Source organism: Diprion similis, chromosome 12 (assembly GCF_021155765.1).
Source record: "Diprion similis isolate iyDipSimi1 chromosome 12, iyDipSimi1.1, whole genome shotgun sequence".
NCBI classification, from domain to species: domain Eukaryota; kingdom Metazoa; phylum Arthropoda; class Insecta; order Hymenoptera; family Diprionidae; genus Diprion; species Diprion similis.
Genome location: NC_060116.1, coordinates 17121443 through 17138895, shown reverse-complemented (window position 1 = coordinate 17138895; position 17453 = coordinate 17121443). Strand labels below are relative to the sequence as shown.

The 17453-nt window shown below is 42.2% G+C and overlaps 2 protein-coding genes and 1 long non-coding RNA gene across 5 annotated transcripts in view; 1 reads left to right on the top strand and 2 right to left on the bottom strand.

Moving 5' to 3' along the window:
* LOC124413706 overlaps positions 1-10598 on the bottom strand; it is a 37361-nt gene extending 26763 nt beyond the window's left edge. For both annotated transcript variants that reach the window (XM_046894468.1, XM_046894469.1), the window contains exon 1: positions 10548-10598. The gene's annotated coding sequence lies outside the window, so the exon portion shown is untranslated. The remainder of the gene's footprint in view (positions 1-10547) is intronic.
* Positions 1409-17453, bottom strand: LOC124413707 (selenocysteine insertion sequence-binding protein 2). Of its 2 annotated transcripts, XR_006929894.1 has the most exons (6): positions 16863-17453; positions 15618-16303; positions 13827-14050; positions 13594-13751; positions 12844-13270; positions 1409-1419 (listed from the first exon to the last, which is right to left on the bottom strand). XR_006929894.1 is itself a non-coding variant. In XM_046894470.1 (5 exons), the coding sequence occupies exons 1-5, from the start codon at positions 17232-17234 to the stop codon at positions 13097-13099; spliced, it is 1614 nt and encodes a 537-aa protein (XP_046750426.1). In that variant the 5' UTR covers positions 17235-17453; the 3' UTR covers positions 12611-13096. The 2 variants fall into 2 exon arrangements, 1 of the variants encoding a protein (XP_046750426.1); XM_046894470.1 differs by lacking the exon at positions 1409-1419 and having other exon boundaries at positions 12611-13270.
* On the top strand, positions 10480-10767 carry LOC124413708. The gene is made up of 2 exons (XR_006929895.1): positions 10480-10603; positions 10638-10767. It is a non-coding gene; the product is annotated as an uncharacterized LOC124413708 (long non-coding RNA).

The window sequence follows — 17453 nt, the reverse complement described above, 5'->3', positions numbered from 1 at the left end:
TTGAGGCAATTTGTTTTCCTGATGAAAAAAAGTAAACTTATTACCTCAAAAAATCGTTTCTAATTCCCATGACAGAAAAGTGACTTTTTCAGGTTTTTTCCACCACCAAATTAAAAATTCCCTGACATTTTCAGATTTTTCAGATTTTCCAGGTATGTGGCCACTCTGAAGTCACGTATATGAAAATAAATATAATGTGAAAATCTAACTCATATTAATTTCGCAAATTGACGGAAAACTTTCTTCTTATCAATCGTATAAACCACAAAAACCAGGTTAAATTTCGCAATCAACGAGCCTGAAGTACAAGTATAGCGTATACATAACGACAAATCGTAGTTTTTTCTTTATTGTTTTCATTCTTTCATTTAACGCTTGACCAAGTCCCGTCAAACAGCAAAAGTGCGCCGTCAAATGTTGCGGCAGCTGAATAACTTCAATCGGCAAATGACTGATCAAATAAAAGGTTTGACTATATATGCACTGAAATTTCCTCAATTTCGCGATAAAACAAGAAGTATGTTTGTGTTTCCAACAATATCTCCAAAATGAAATTTGATCGTTCACACTCTGGCGTATTAATTAAATTTTGCCTTACGGTTGTCGATAATCATTTTATGCACCCTATATTAATTCTGTAGGTGACGCGGTAAATGTTCCTGCAGTTGTTGCCCGGCTAAAGGAAAATTGACGCATGAATATTGCATGGCAAACAATAGAGGCAAACTTCGAAACCTCCTTCATACCGCACACGATTCATTCTTATCAGCGAGTTATAGAAAAAAACGCGATCATATAATATTGTATGAGAGATTACGGGTTCGGGTATACAAATCGACGATTCAAGCAAGACAAAGTTTCTCGCATTCTATTTATTATCATCTTGTGCAAACAACGACGCTTATCTGCACTTTTCAAAGAAGAACGAACCGATAATGATGCCCATGCATGCTCGACACAGCAGTTATCTCGTCTTCCTCTTCTTCTTCATCTTATCTATCTTCTCCCTCGATTTCTTTTTCTTCCTTCTTCTTCTTCTTCTACTTCTTCTTCCGTGTGGAGGGATCACGTACGGGGCAAAGTTCCGCTACATACCTTCACGTTCCTCGTCGTCGTTGCCGTCGTCGTCATCCTGCCAGCTTGTCTCTATCGCAATGACGTTATATACTTGCGCACTTGCCAACTCGGAAAGGAAAGAACAATCAAAAATTCCTCCGGTGTGACAGGCAGCGGCCTTATGCCTCGCCGCTTGATAGATACGTGAACAGACAGACAGCTAGGCAGACGAATGGTACCGTACGTTCAATATAGTCTATAGTATTATACATTAGTAAATATGTAGCGATAAGTATAAACTTATAGATAAATACGTGCACTAAATAATAATTGAACTTATCGGAAAAGACTTAAAACCTACATCTTCTATAAAAAAATTTCAAATACATACGTACAATTCGTTGGCAGTAGTTTAAAAGAAAGAGAGAAAATCATTAAAGCGGAGGGATCGCACGCCGTGATCGATAATAACAGATTTCCGTTTCCCGTGGTCTTTATTTATAATCATAGGTATATGTTGGCCCCGGGGTGGATACGCGGTTATAGCCTGTATCCGTAATTACATAGTTAACGCCAATTCATCGCAGAGTCCGCACAGCCACGGTCATGCCGACGACTTCATTCAATGCACCTGAGGTATCTACGTACGAGTGAATAGGCAGGCACGTTTTTAGGAAGGTGTAACAACTCTGGTCACAACGTATGGATAATATGTAGAGTCACTACAACCTGCCAACCATTCGCAAAACAGGATTAATTGCAAGGTGCGCAACACGACGATTTATTATAAATTCTCTTCGTTCATTAAATACTACATATATATACCTGTACTTGAGTGATTGATGATGATGCTTGGGTATTGTGGATAAAATATGTTAAATTTTTTTATCTTGTGTCAAGGTAAGGTAATCGTTACAGATGATTTTCAACTACCAATCACATATCATGTATCATCAGATAGGCACGTTGCAAAATATAGCGACTATAACACGTGTAATAAGTGCTTCATGTTACACCTCGTTTCTCGTTATTTTTTACCGCCGCCATCCCAGCACAACTACTGTATCATATTCAAGGTCCATTTCGTAATTTGCACAATTTTTACCGGAACGACAGGACAGTCGTGTTATTGTATGTAAGTAGGCACAATCGCCACGCTGACCGATCACCGATAGGTTTGTCTGTTTGTCTATATTGTGCAATTTCCTAATTCCCATCACTCGGCATCCGTATCTATTAAGCGTCAAATTTTGACATACTCGATCAGCATTCGAAGTGTATGTAATAATGTTTGAGAAAAAAATAGACAGACATTTGTCTAATCAAAGATCTGAAAAATGTAGCTCTCAATTGTTTGATTAAACGAATGTCTCAAATAGCTATACGCTACCTGAGCGATAAGCTCTGTAAGAGTGCCAAATCACGCGGCCTGCTACCTCCGAGGAATTTTGCAGTTAGGTATACATAAATGTATAAAGGTAGGTTCGAGGAGTGAAGGAGATTACTTGTATGCGAGAGGGGGAAAGAGAGACAGAGACAGACAGAGAGAATTCATCGTCGGTGAAAATAGCTTGCGGTATCAATGCATAAAGGTTGCACAAGCAGGTATGCGTGCACCAGAGGAGAAATGCGCTTCAAGAACATCTCGCGCAATAACGGATCATCGCGAACGGTTAGGAACCTCAGATGCTGCACGCGGCTCCAATGATGATTTCTCGGAATTGTCAGTGTATATATGTATACATATACGTATACAATATATATATATATATATATATATATATATATATATATATATATTATTGGATTATCGATTAAACTCTGCCAGATGCGGTAAGTCCGAGCCGCAGTCCTCCGACGAGGTGCAAGGATCAATTTTTTGAAAATTAGAAGACCTGAAGATCCTTGCATCTCAAGTACTTATGCATAATCTAAATTAAATGGTTAATCGCATTATTGCAGTTAAACGCACTGCACTGCAGCTTCGATAATTAAGCCGTAAGGAGGACGTATACATATATGTATATATATGTACACGCTTATAACGCTGCGAGTCTAATTCGAACCGAAGGGTCTCATTCGCACCCTCTTCTTCGTCTCGTCTTGTTTTTCGAGCCCGAAAAAAAGGAGGCGGCGACTACTTTTTGGGGTTCAATGCAGTCTAGTCTATTCCGACACCAACAGGCGACCCACTCCTCGCGTGCATTAAGCACCAACAGGACTATTTTAGTCCAGACTACATTCCACGACTTCCGGTTGAGACTATGTGCGTACCCCATAGATATTGGGGCGTATGTAAATGGATTTAATGCGTACGTATATAATATTACATACATATATGCATGGGTATTCCAGGTATACTAAGCAATGCACTAAGCATATATATGTATATATGTACAATTGTACACATATATGAATGAATCACCAAAAATTCCTCGTCGTCTAAATATACCTAATATACCTATATGTATGCCTTGTATAACTATATATACGTGCCATCACAGGGCGAAGGCCGGAGTCTAAGTCTTCTTCCCTTCTGATCCCTCCGCTGCACTTTCTCTTTTTCCTTTCCTCTTATTTCTGTTTCTTTTTTGTCTACTCTCTCGTCTTTTCACCGCCCGAGTCATTTTTCTTTTTCCCTCTCCCTGCAGTTAAATGTATTTTTACCCTGTAGGCGTATATTTTTAAATTCCGAATTCATTCTTTTCATTCGTTCGACTCGATGACTTTTTGCAAATTAATTCCAAGTTGAAAAGGACTCGGTTTTCCTTATTTATTGCTTCAATAACTTTCGTATCCTGCAACGCTTTTCCTTCGACAGAGCTTTGTATTGTCGCTCGATTTAACCCGAGTGTTCAATTCCAGTCTTTCATACACAAAAAAAAAAATAAAAAATAATAATAATAATAATAATCGCATTCACCGCGCTACGCACCTTCACCTTCTCGGGGGGTCCTATTCGTCCGGTTTAGAAAGGCAGTTGTACGCCACCCACTTAAATATATATACTATATATTTAAATATATATATATACGTGTGTGTGCGTGTGTAGACATGTAGGTATATCTATAATACGTGGTGCAGACTCGAGGCGGAAGAGAAGGTATAAGGAATTATACACGTTATAAATCCCTGGAGTAGACGCCCAAAAAGCTCGAATTTCTCAACGTCGATGTGCCCATATAATCACACATGCATGCCTATATATGTATATGTATATAAGGTAGACAGATATTTCACTTTATCATCATCGCCAGCCACCCCGTGTCTTCTGGCTGCAGATAGAGTCGAGCTAGCTGCATAAATTCCAGGATAAAAGAGGTAACCTAGGCACATACTAAAACACGAGCCTGCAGCTGCATGTAATTTCATTTCTCTTCTCACGACGATTCTTCACCACAAAGTTTTTGTGTATACAGTATTATTTATACTTGTTTCAATTCTCTCTTATACGTAGTATAGATAATGAGGAGCTTTTTCATCTCGAATATTTTATCCTATAATGCAACTTTTTTCGGTAATAATTTACGCCAAGACTCACGCGGCATAAAATCGAGTGATAGATGACGTATTGGTGTACCGTTAAACTGTAACATCTAACAACGCAACGACTGTAATAAGCCGACGATGTATGCTATGTGAAACAAGGATGAAAAAATTTTAACGGACAAGTAGAAAAGAAAATAACAAAGATAGAAAAGATTGCTCAATGTCAACGGAGATGACAAGCCTCCAGCACGCAGCCTCTCTTGTGTACCAGGTCGTATACCTACGTCCTACTAGGCACTTTATACCTATATATGTATACGCGTTTGTCGCCTAGAAGGCCGGAGTGGGAGATGAAACCGGTTGGACTCGCACTATCGCCTTCTCTCTTTCGTTCCTTGGTTCCTTCGTTCTTTCATTTGGGAACCGTCATTAATTCCCAACACGTGTGTTGTACAGCCACGTGGTAATAAAACAAACTATGCACCTTAGACACGCGTGTGTTGGTCAAGTTTTCACTCGATATTAACGCTGTCGAAAATCAATATTTTCATCTTATTTTTTTCCGTTCTTCGCATCTGACACTGAATAAGGAAATACACGTTTGGTTATAGCATGCCTGTAATAGTACTCTTGCGATTTCCTGCGGTGTGTGTATAAAGTATATCATAATCGTCTACCCTCTTGACCGTAATTCCCTTTTTCTCTGGCTACGTATGTATTATAAACATGCATAGAAGCAGGCAGACGAAGGCATGAGAGGACGACAGAGACTCCCGACGTCTTTCACCGGAAGTCAATGTACCCAGTGATTCCTGGATACCTGTATATGAACGTGTATATCACGCGAGCGTTTAGTCGACATAGATATAACAAAAATAACGCGTGTACGAACAAAACCTTTGTATATGCCTCGAGTGATGTTCGTAATAAATTGCGCAAATGTGTGAGCAACCCTCGGAGAGATGATAATTGAAGTGAAGGAAATTGATCATTGAGTGAGTATATTGAATTATGGCGTGCTATATTCGTGCGGGAAATAGAAAAGTATTTACAAATCCTGTAACGCTGCAGTGTATAATCTATAACGATTTCTTAGTAATCAACTTCCGGCTGGAAATCTCTACCAGGCGGTACGAATCTAGGCCTCTTTTCCTGCCTGCCTCCCAACACCGATACAACGCACCTCCAGTCATCATCATCTGCCTTGTGCGGCGCAGCGGATCGGTTAGTTTTCACTTCTTAATTGGCAGATCGTTAAGATTAAATAATATTCCACACGGCAGGCCACACATACGAGCTTGACGCGTACGATGATAATCATACCTATATCAGAAAGAGAAATAGAAACTGTGTAAAAACGCGTGTAATCTTGGCGAATCTATGCCATATAACTGCACAGTGCAGACACGTGTGTCTACATGATTTATGCATGTGTGTATTTAACGGACGCAAGATCCTACTCCGATACTATTATGACAACGTATATCACCATGCAGTATATAGTATGTATAATATATGGTATAATAATGAGGAAAAGTGAAGACAAAAGTATTCGTCACGATACGAAACACACGTACGACGTATAATCGTAATATAATAAGTGCAAAACGTGCGTGTGCAGCGGTATATTAATTTGTAATACGGTATCAGTTTCCATCTTTCTTCTCCTCTTCTGCAGTGCACTTTGCCTTCTGTAAAATGAATCCACTTTTCAATGCGAAGCGTAATAATCAGGCTTCAGTTATTTTCTTTTTGCCCTTATTCATGTATAAACCGCAGTTTGGTGCAATGCTTTACCGATGAAACGAATAATCTTTTTCTCCAACGGAAACAACAACAACCGCTCTGCGTCATGTGGCCGTACTTACTGCGTATTTTCAAATACGTGTATGTAGATAAAAGAATCAACATCGATCATTATCAAAAAATTTATACATGTCGAGTCGATTGATTTGCGACAATTTTGTGGGACGAAAAGACTGTCGACCAAGTCTGGAAATTAAATTAAGTTGGGATTCTGCGAAGGGTTTCAGTTTCAAAATTGACAAGATCGAGCGGGATGCCTGAAATAAAATTAAACGATCGATACGATTAATCCACGAACAGGTATCGATCATTGATTAAAACGTGTTTGCTTTAGGTCAAGTGGGATATCCTTACAACAAATCGAAGCTGCAGGTGTGTGAATAAAAACGATTGTTTATCCGTATAGAGTAACACGAGTAGAAAGCACAACAAGTGATATCAATATATTTGTCGATAATCGATAATGTATGATCATTCGCATATCTTTGATACAGCACAGTCGTTAAATGATTTCAAAATTAAACATCTGTGCTCGAAATTGGACGGTGAATTCTGTCAAAAAAAGTGAAAAAAACTTTTATGGTGACCTTCTCTTCTTAGTTCTGATAACAAAACAATTCGCAATTCCCATGTTATGCACTGCTGCGCTGCATATAATATAATGCAGAGAGTGCTGCAGCAGCAGCAGCAGCAGCAGCAGCTACTAGCTGTGCAGCGATGATAAAAGCAATGCGCAGCGGCACGGAAGGAGGAATTGCTTTCTAGTTCCCAGGACCTTTGAGTGCCCTCCGAGGCCCGAATCAGGGCCTCAGTTCACTCTATTCGCGTTAATGTCGTTCTTCGAATTTCAGTTATAAATAATATAATTAATAAATGAACAAACGAGCGCCGAGTAATTTTTGCAACCGTTAATTAATTAATTATTACCTGTTGCTGCGGCGGGCACACGCGATGCCGTGCGAATTTTCCATTTCGGGCCCTGCGAGCTTCGGTCATAATACGAATGGATTGGTAAACTCCAAAAACGTTCACTTAGGAAGAGTTTATTCACTAGGATATGGTATGTTTGATATGTAGATACTATATATAGTATAAGTTTATTGAAATTTTATTCTATCGATCCCGCGTGTCAGAGAAACCACGTTTTATTTTTTCTTAATTTTGTGCCAGTTCTGTATATATATAATCGCAATAAATAACTGCACGCTCTTATGCGGATGAATATGTGTACGAAAATGATCCTTGTAAAAAGAAAAAAGAAAATATCGTCGTTTAGACAATTTTTTATAGGTCAACTTTCGTTCGAGCGATCCCAATTACGGATGTACCCGTTTTATTTATCAAACAAGACAGAAAAATGAGAAGGACATCCGAATCCGATTTTCCCCTATTCTCCCGCACCGTTTACTTGCGCACTATTCTCTCGGTTCCGATTTTCCGACAATTCCAATTGTCCGCGTTATTAGTTAAACGGAGAATCTCTAGGCGCTAGAATATCGCGGAGATTAGTTTCATCGAAAGTGCAACGCAATCGTTCCGCGATTGAGCAACCACGTCGAGTGAGAGCCTCGCCTTGGCATTAGAAGAAAAGATTGCGGCACGGCAAGTAATGCACGTTCGCAGGCTGCAATTACGTATTTCGACCTCACGTAGATACTATAGTGCATCAAAATCAGCGGATCGAATTTTGGGCCTTACAAACACAAGCGGAAGACGATCCCCTTCTTGCATGATCCGGAAATTTTCACAAGCTTCATCGGTCGAGTCGACTGTATAGTCGATTACAACAGTTAATTATAATTGATCCTGATATTGCAGGCACCGCCTTGCGATACTCGAACGTGTCGTCGGTGAATAAATTCGAATCCTGATCCCCGCGGCCATGAAAACGCGTTTACAGCTAGGTTGCCGGAGATCCTCCTCCTCCCCCTCCTCGAGCCAACAGGGAGGAGTCGTTTCTGTTCGCGAAAACCCCGTTATATTCGCGAATACGTATTCATACTTACGCATGTATGCAATGGGTGTAAAAGGCGAACCGATTTACACGATTGATACATAATTATTATCATCTGGATCTGCCGCCGCAGATGTATGTAAATCGGTATGCATGCACGTAGGCATTGAGGCATATATATTATATATATATATGTATGTATCTCGGACCAAATTTTTTAACAGCTTTGTTTGTTACACAGTTTCGTATTTTGACTCTTCGGATGGCGTATATATACATCAAACAGGTTTGTCAAGCGAAATTAATTCGTATCAAGAATTCTGTATGATCTACACAATGTATAAACAACAAGTAGGTATCCATCTCTCTACTTTCGAGACAGTATAACTGCTTGCTTTTTGGTTATACATATGTAGGTGTGCCGTGCTTTCACTGCACTTCCAGAATATCTTGACTACATCAAAAGATGAGAGGAACGGTACTGTGCATGGATTCCAATTAAGTATATTCTCGGGTTTTTTCTTGTTCTTCGTTAGCAAGTTCCGAACAGAGACACCGGCATTATACCCAAATATGTCCAACAGTTGCATTAGTCATCACCGTCGACTGGAAAACGACCCCTTGTATCTCGTTTCGGAAAGATTTACATTCGGAATCCCCGTGAACGTAGGAAGTAATCCGAAACATCCTGTCTTAGAAATCCCCAACCACTCACAATCAGAACGGTCTGTATATGGAAATCACGATAACAATCGCTGTGACAACCTCTGCCAATCACTTTGACAATTTATCTCTTCAATATGTCGGTGTTTATTTCTCCCCAGTTAAATTTCATGTTCGCCTGCAGCAGCATTTCCATTTCCATATTTTTTTCGCAAGGAAGGCTAGTTTCTTTAGACACAACAAAAGCCCCTAGCATTTTACAGGTATGAGGGTACCCGCTTATAATCCACTTACTTAGGAAATGTACACGCATTCCGTTGTCCAGACGAAGGTTAACCGACTGACGTGAGACGCGTTCGGCAGTTTAGCTTATACTGCGCATTGCAATCGCGTTATTTAGCCACGTTATGCCTTGTTATTCCATGAGACCCGCAGAGCATTCCGCCGGATGATATATGGAAACGGTCAACCGGAGAAAAACCTAAACAAATCCGAAACCTTGGCAGCGGTCAATTTCAGATTGCAATAGTCCACTCGACCATTTCTTCCGCTGTGTTCCACCCCAGGGACTCTTTCAGGGACTAAGGGACCCTTTTTTCTGCCTTACGTTACAGTTGGACCAAAGCCGATTTTGCCGTTGGGATCATTTCCTCCGAAGGAAGTATCCCAGACAAAAAGATACGACGGCATAATACGCTTTAAAATAAATTCATATGCATAGGACATGAGAAGCAATGATGATCCTGAAGCTTGGCAGGTAGACGGAAGTTAATCGTTTTACCGTGTACGTCGAGCGTTGAACGAGAGGCGATAAAATATGCAAACGAGTGTTACGTTGACCGCGTGAGAAAGAGAAGTGGTGCCTGCATGTGGAATCCAAGAGGTGGGTGGGTGTTCGCATTTACTTACAATCCGGTCGGCGTAGCTGGATTCCAGATTAAACGGTGCCGATTTCAGCACCAAGGCAACCGTTGGAAAGAAAATTAGTAGAAATCGAGTCGGGTGCGGATCACGCAACGTTGTTCCGCGTAATTGGAGTAAACGTCACAGCACGCGGTGGTGACCGCAAGATAACAATAAGCCTCTCGCCGGTCTTCGTTGCGAGCGCTAATTTATTGTAAGAGACGAAACTCGACGTGTTTAGTACAAGATAAACAATAATTCTATTTGGTAATGATTTTACTGCGAATCCGTTGTATAGGTGTAACTGTTATCGCGGCAGTTCTCCTCCTCTTGGTTACGAGAATATGGGTGTGGGTGTTGTATGTGAAATTAACAACAGCCGTCGTAACTTTCGAGTAAACAAACACACGGTCATATCCAGTATCATAATCCATTGGTATCTAATTAGGTCCAAAACATACGATTCTTATTATCCAATTGTTTACCGGGTCTTCGTGATCGCGAATCCTTATCGCAAACTTTAGTTTTACAAAGCAATCGAACTCAGTACGATTCCGGTTCGTAGCTGGAAATACTTATTGTTAGCGACGAAACGACAACTGCAAGGACAAGTCGGCGAGTAACTTTAAGATCGTGGGAGCGAAGGGCGGACAGTAAACAAGAGGAGCAAGCTTACCTTGAACACTGTGTGGTCGGATGTGATCAGCACCGATCCGACGATCAGGAATCGACGTAGCGACGATGAGGCAGGCAGGCAGGCAGGCAGGCAGGCAGTCAGGCAAAGCGATCACCGTGTATCCTTGAAATCACAGTCGTGGTGCACAGAAATCAATCACAGCGCGAACGAACAGGCAACGCGGTATTAATGTGGCGGCAAAAGTATCTTGATAGGTGTATAAACAAACAGTAAAATTGAGCGAGGGAATTGCAGGGAATCGGATGCTGATCGCCGGCGTCAAACGTCAAAACGATGTCACAAAGCGATCGCCGAGCGGAAGAGCAGCGAGAAGGGGACGGACGGCGTCGGCTGCGATACTTCTCGCTCGGTACGCGGTGGCCGACTGACTCGGGCTGACTGAAATCAACGAGACGCCACGAAATCCCGTCCGCCTCGGGCTCTCGAGTACCGATCGTGCGATCGCTAGGCTGCGCGTCTGTGTCTGTTCGTCGGACAACGGTGAAAACCGACTCACGCTGCCTCTCGATATCGGTATTGGCCGCTTTTTTAATCTGCTACGCCGTTGCTCCGGCAACCTGCGTTACACCACTGCGCCGCTTGTGTAGATACTCCAGGCGCACGGGAATTGCGTTCCGATTTTTTCTTTAATTTTTCTCTGGATTTTGGCGGGAAAATTAGAAAAAGGTTACTTCTGGGAAAATTTTTGTGAATACTACTCGGCGAGTAGGTGGTCCTGGGATTCTAAGGAGGGGTTTAACACGGAATCTCGTAACACATATGAAAGTCATTAGAGTAACCGTCTTTGACAGTCTTGAGTCGAAGCTCTGGATCAGAAGAAACAGTAAAATGAACAAATTCTCTTGATCGATAAAACTTGTTTGATAATTTCATAATAATGCGATTGTTCTTTCAATGATTGCAGTGATCTTTATCTTCATCATTCGAGCTTTACGACCGTAAAATTACAACATGTTTACCGTAATTTTATTCCTTCAAAGATAATTTCAAAATTGAATAATAACTTTTTTGCAATTTGCTCTATTCATAGGATGTCGGAATTTTTTTGCTGTAGAAGGACCCTAAAAGGTAGAACTCATTGAGTAAACTACCTGATAAGAAACCACACTGATGTTATCCGGAGCTTAAATTTTTTTATCCACCTGCGTTATAAGAAGAAGTGAAAATTTTCACCCGAGGAATTAAGCCAGGTTCACTCACATCTGTCTACGAAAAGTAAAAGTTCACGAGTCTCGGAGCAAATTCGAGTCGATGTATTTTGATATCATGGAAAAAAAATACAAAACAGGTATAACAGAAACTGTACAAACTGTACCGTACACGTGTACGTATTATAACGTGGCATTTTTAATGCTCGTTAAAAGCGGTTTTCTGAACTCTGGGGAGAACCCAGAATTAGGAAAATCGCGATGTTAATTATTGAAGAGTACAAAAGAGCGCCAGGACGAACAAACTCGCGAACAAACTTTAACCGTTGGCTATTTTGGACTTTGGAATACAGAAAAGTGCTCCAAGAGGTTAAACGTTTACTGATCTCCGTCTTGATGGCCGTAGCTTGAGTTCCACGTGAAAGAATCAAAGCAGTTTTGATTATTTGAATATTTCAGGATAGAATCAGTAGTTTTGTAGATCGAGTCAATTTATCCGTTCGAGCAAGATTATTCAGTTTTTTTTTTTTTTTTATTATCTCATTTTGTTTTCTAATTTAAATTATTTGCAAGCTACACGGCTCTGTAGATTTTAGAAGTATTTAAGTTAACGATTGATTTTTTTTTTTCTTTTATGATTGTTACTTCTGAAATTTTGATTTGTTTTGATTCACGAAGAGCGAATTTAATTCAGAAATTCATATTCACTCGTATATTTTCTTACTTGTATCAATTCTTCTATACAAAATATATGCAAATGTCATTTCTCTCTCTCAAAACACCCCTCCCCTCTCTGCGCTTTTGTAAGATTCATTTTCCGTCAAATTATTGTACACCAGGAAAGCACTTGGCTCAACTTCTCCAGGTTGGTCAGGTGCAGTGAAAATCCGCGTCACAATATGTATACGTGTAATAAAAAGAGGTATACAATTAACAACTGATTTCCAACTTCGTCCCCCGCAACATACAAATATCTTTGTTTCGTTATACCTAGATAGTACCATACATTGTCAATGTTTTACAAACAATATTATCAAGAATATCCATTATCCTTCTCTCTGTCCTCGTTTCCAATTGAAGATAAAATTTATACGGTTCATGCAATGAAAAATAAACAAATCTTCTACGAAAAGTACTGGCGCATGCATGCCAGATCTGTGTTTCGTACTAAGAGGCCTACGCAACCCTCGGATCATGAGTAACATTAGTACATGTGATCTTTATCACCGCAATTAGATGTCGATATAATAAGCACAAGTAATACTCGTTTGAATTCAGGCTGTTCAGAAGGGAAAATCATGCGCCATCGTCGTCTTTCAGTTGCAAATAAGTCGACGGCGAGGGTTTGAACTGCCACGATTTCGGACATTAATTCCATCTTCAGGTCGCAACGGCCAAAGTTTTGACGAGAAGATTGATTCTCGCCGATAGAATCATGTACTCGCAGTCATTCTTCTCTGGATTCAAAGACTCCCCTTGATCTCCGGGGACATTTGCTTTCCCGTAGGAATTCCTCGCATGTACCAATTCCGTGAGCACGTTCTCGAAAATTTCCTGAATAAACGAGAGTCGAAGAGGAACGAAGATAAATGTTTGAAACACCCATTCGTCGGTGGATTTGGATAATCCAGATCAGATAACGTCTCTAAAAATCACGGAGATAGGGAAAAACTGTATTGAAAGCACTGCGTAAAGCTGACGATTTGAAAGACGAATGAATGCAAAATATTTCAACGAAAAGTAGAATGAGTATGGGTTTTTGAATGAGTTCTGTTGAAAAGAAGACATCAACGGTTCACCAAAAAATCTCTGTACCTCAAAAACGAAAAAAAATATCAAAAGGAACGTAAGTTTGGGGAAAAATGATGGGGACAAACCTCGAGTCCAGAGTAGTTGGTGACACCGACGCAGCTGCAGACACTGCCTTTTCTGTGGGTGTAGTAGTCGAGCTTCCGTTTGTTGAGGGCGAAGCAGAAAACTACCTCGTGCAATTTGCAAGCGGTAATAAGTTTTGCCACGAGTTCGTGGAGGCCACCTGCGTGAAGGAGATTTACGTTGAGATAGTAAAAATTCCGCAATAAATCTGTAGAAATAGAAGTACCTCACCCACCTGGGTAGCCATGGATGCCCTCTAGGTCCGGGGCGATGACGACGAATTTAATCTTCTTCGACTTGACGTACTTGAGGACCTGCTTAAACCCGGAGAAGAACCTTCGCTTCGAACGACCCTTGACCTCGTCCTTCTCGTACATTCGTCGTTGGAGACGGTAAACCTCGGCCAGAAAGTATTCCGTCGACGTGTTCAGCCCCGGTGTCAAATTGTTCGTGCAGTATCTGAGGGGAGAAATATGCGAAGGGTAACTTTTGCTCATGGTTTCTTGGACGGAAGCATATTTTACTTTCTGTAATAATTTCGCACAAAGAAATTCGCTTAGATGCAAAGAAAGTGTGGACACAAAGGCGCCAGCTACAGGGAAATGATCAATATTTTCTCCGAGAGTGTACAACTGTTTGGTAGGGGACTGATTGGGACAAACAGAGAATGACAAATTGAAATGGAAGACAATAATCCAATTCGACAAACAAGTCCAATGTGCCACAGGATAATATTTTCCCTCACTTCGTGCGGCCCCTTTTATTTACACTCTCGTGCAATATTACTCGCCGAGTTGTCACAAACGTGTTGGTCAGATTTATTGTTATTATTATATCCGATACCCTGTGTCAAAAAGTTGCGAAAATTGTTGCCCGTTTTGGATTACAGCGTTATCGAGGCCTCCGCGGACCTACGGTGTGATTAATTACGAGGAGGCGGTTAGAGACAGCAGAGATAAAAAAGGGTCGTGGGTGTTATCGTGAGAGATGAATTTACTGGCTCGATTGACAAATGCTGGAAGCAAATCGAGCGTGGAGGCGATGCCGCGACACACGTCGGGAACGAATAACACGAGTGCCTGAAGGATCGTTCGAGGGGACGTCAGAATACCATAAACTCGCTCAGCCATTCATTCCCCGTTGTAAAATCATAATTACGAGGCAATTAAGCGGCGCGGCGGTAATTACAAGTACGTACATTGGTACGTAGCGGCATTCCGATGGTTCGCTTGGCTCGTTTTTCAACGTATAATTTATTATATACGTATGTAGTCAGTTTTATGACATCGATATGACGATATCGATTAATTCATTCGAGGGATCATGACTCCGACGAAGCCTGCTGTCTCAATTGACTGACGCAAGTTTGATTGACATACAATTTACGATAAAATCAGCCATCGTTACCAGCTTTATGTGTAAGAACATGAATTTTGGCTCGATTACCGTACGCGATGACTCGCCTAGGATCGCGTGTTGTCGACGACAAAGTTATCTTACCGATCGAATGTGTAGAAGGTGTGAAACACGTAACGTGCCGGGTATTTTATACGAAATTTTAGCTCTAAAGTAAGACCACGATATGTGACGAGACAAATAAACTATGTGAATATTATAGTCGAAATTCCTAGCGTAATTTGCTCTCCATAAATATGATGTCACTCATCCAGTGGCTTCCGTAAATTAGTATTTAAACAAGCCAGAGACGGCGCGACGAACTTCGTTTTATTACGGTCAATCAAGGGGGGGAAACCTGAATAACAAACGACGTAAGAATGATTAATTATTCATAGATTTGATTTATTCGTAATTTTTATTATATGCCACGTCACTCTGTCGTTTATCTATATTCACGTGTCGGCGTAGCTTACCACGGACTCTTGTCACTTTAAAAAAATATACGATCAACAAACTACAGACAATGAGTCGAATACTTAATACCCGTCGCTTTTTCGACGCACGTCCATCCACCGTCAACGTAATTTCGCAGCTGATCTCAACGAGAAGATCACGCAGTCTTACTTACTCGCGAAACTTTGTCGAATGCTTCGGTTCTGCAAGGAGGTCTTTCGGTATCGCAGGTACATTTTTTTCCAGAGTCGGAGGCGACGTGTCCGACCCGACAAACACCTCGACCATCTCTCCAGTCTCGTCGCATATTTTAAGACAGGACGTCTTGGTCAGGATGTTGAGATCTATGGACTGATCCCGGTCCCGAGGGCTAACTTCCGCCAAAGCTTCGGCGTCGTCCTCCCTCTGGATCGCCGAGTTCTCCCCCATAAGGGATGTCCCGGGGACGTCGCTCCCCCTGGATTCCGGCGGGTCGTCCAAGGATTGCGGCTCCCTGCGTTCGTAGAGGACCAGCCTCATGCCCGGCACGTTTCTCGTCGAAGCCGATTCCGCGTTGATCTTGAGCCGGTTGAAGTCAATCTCGCTGACCTCCCTCGCCATCGCCCCCATCTTCTCGGCGTCGAAGCCCTTCCGCCGTTCGAGGTTCGCCTGCCGCTTTAACTCCCGCTCCCTGAATATCACCTCCTTCAGTTTCGATATCCTCGCCACCCGCGACGACCCTCGGTGCTTCCGTCTGCAGCAAGACACCACCCGATCCGAATCCAACGGGTTTCGGATCGACAGGCTCAGGTTCAGCTTAAGCCGCTGCGACTTGGCCGGTGCCGAGCTGCTCGTCTGGGACTCGGAGAGACTCCTTTGCCTCTGAAAATTCATTCGGATCATGGTTTATTCATCGTTACAAGGTACATGGTGATGGTAGGTATGAAAAGTCGGTTGTCCGAACTTTCAGCCACCTTAAATACGCTTGAAAAGCGTTCCTCTAGATCTTTCGGTCGTTAAAAATAATGGGAATTCTGTGATCCGGGTGATTTTGGCCAGCAGCTATCACGCTTTCGTGGAAACGGATACCGATTACCTCCCACCGACCATTCCGCTCTCTCTAAATCAGCTGGACATCAACTGTGTTTCGATACTCGCGACTCGCGCGACGACCACTCCTTATCGACATTTACCTGACGTTTTGTCTGTAACGCTAGTAGAATTATGCATACGAGTTTCTTACACACACACTCACACACACGGGCAGGTATAACAAGTAAAAACAAATTGCGGATTTATGCAAAGGTAACTACGCGACTACTTCCGTGCGATGTATATATAAATACTATAAATTTCTCGTCATTTTATAAAACTGAATCAAGTCCCTCCACAAAAATATCAAAACAAAACAAAACAAAACAAAACCATTCATCTCACTCACCTCGACAGCCTTCTTGAGGTCGATGCAGATCAGGTCGATACTCCTGGGCCTTTTCGACGACTTCCTCCCGGTCTTTTCCTCGTCGTTGATGTCGAGGTTCCGGAGTCCGAGTCCGAGTTCGGATGTCGCGTCGTCCCCGGCTGCCTGACTCTCGGTCAGCTTCCGCTTCTGGATCCTCTGACCGAGCTTGGGAAAGTCCTCGTCGTTGAGGACGTTCGTCCTGTCGATGATCCTCGCCTGCTGCGGGAGGAAGATGCGCCTGCATCTGTTCCTGCTGGTCGCCGGGAACTTGAGCCACGTCGCGTCGCCCCTGATGTCCGGTTGCTCCGACGACGACACCGAGCATCGCCACCAATTCTCCGTCGTCGACATCCTCTCCTGGGCACTCCAAGGTGTCTCCGATTATCTCCTTCCGGGCGAGGAAGAGCCGCGGAGCGACTCCGCCGCCTCGAAGATCTGATCCTTCTTCCTGCTGCCGAGCTAAGGTTGTTAACCGTGGAAGTCACGAACACACCCGGAAATCAACCACGCGCCCATCGCTCTGCCTACGCAAAACTGCTGGATGTGTATTTACTGATTACTCTTTCACGC

What these genes read in the sequence shown, in the direction of transcription:
- LOC124413707 (XM_046894470.1), bottom strand. Translation starts at nt 17,234, where the DNA reads ATGTCGACGACGGAGAATTGGTGGCGATGCTCGGTGTCGTCGTCGGAG. An exon ending in CATTCGACAAAGTTTCGCGA is followed by an intron (nt 14,051 to 15,617) that starts GTAAGTAAGACT and finishes TTCTCCCCTCAG; the next exon opens with ATACTGCACGAACAATTTGA. An exon ending in CCAACTACTCTGGACTCGAG is followed by an intron (nt 13,271 to 13,593) that starts GTTTGTCCCCAT and finishes TCGTTTATTCAG; the next exon opens with GAAATTTTCGAGAACGTGCT.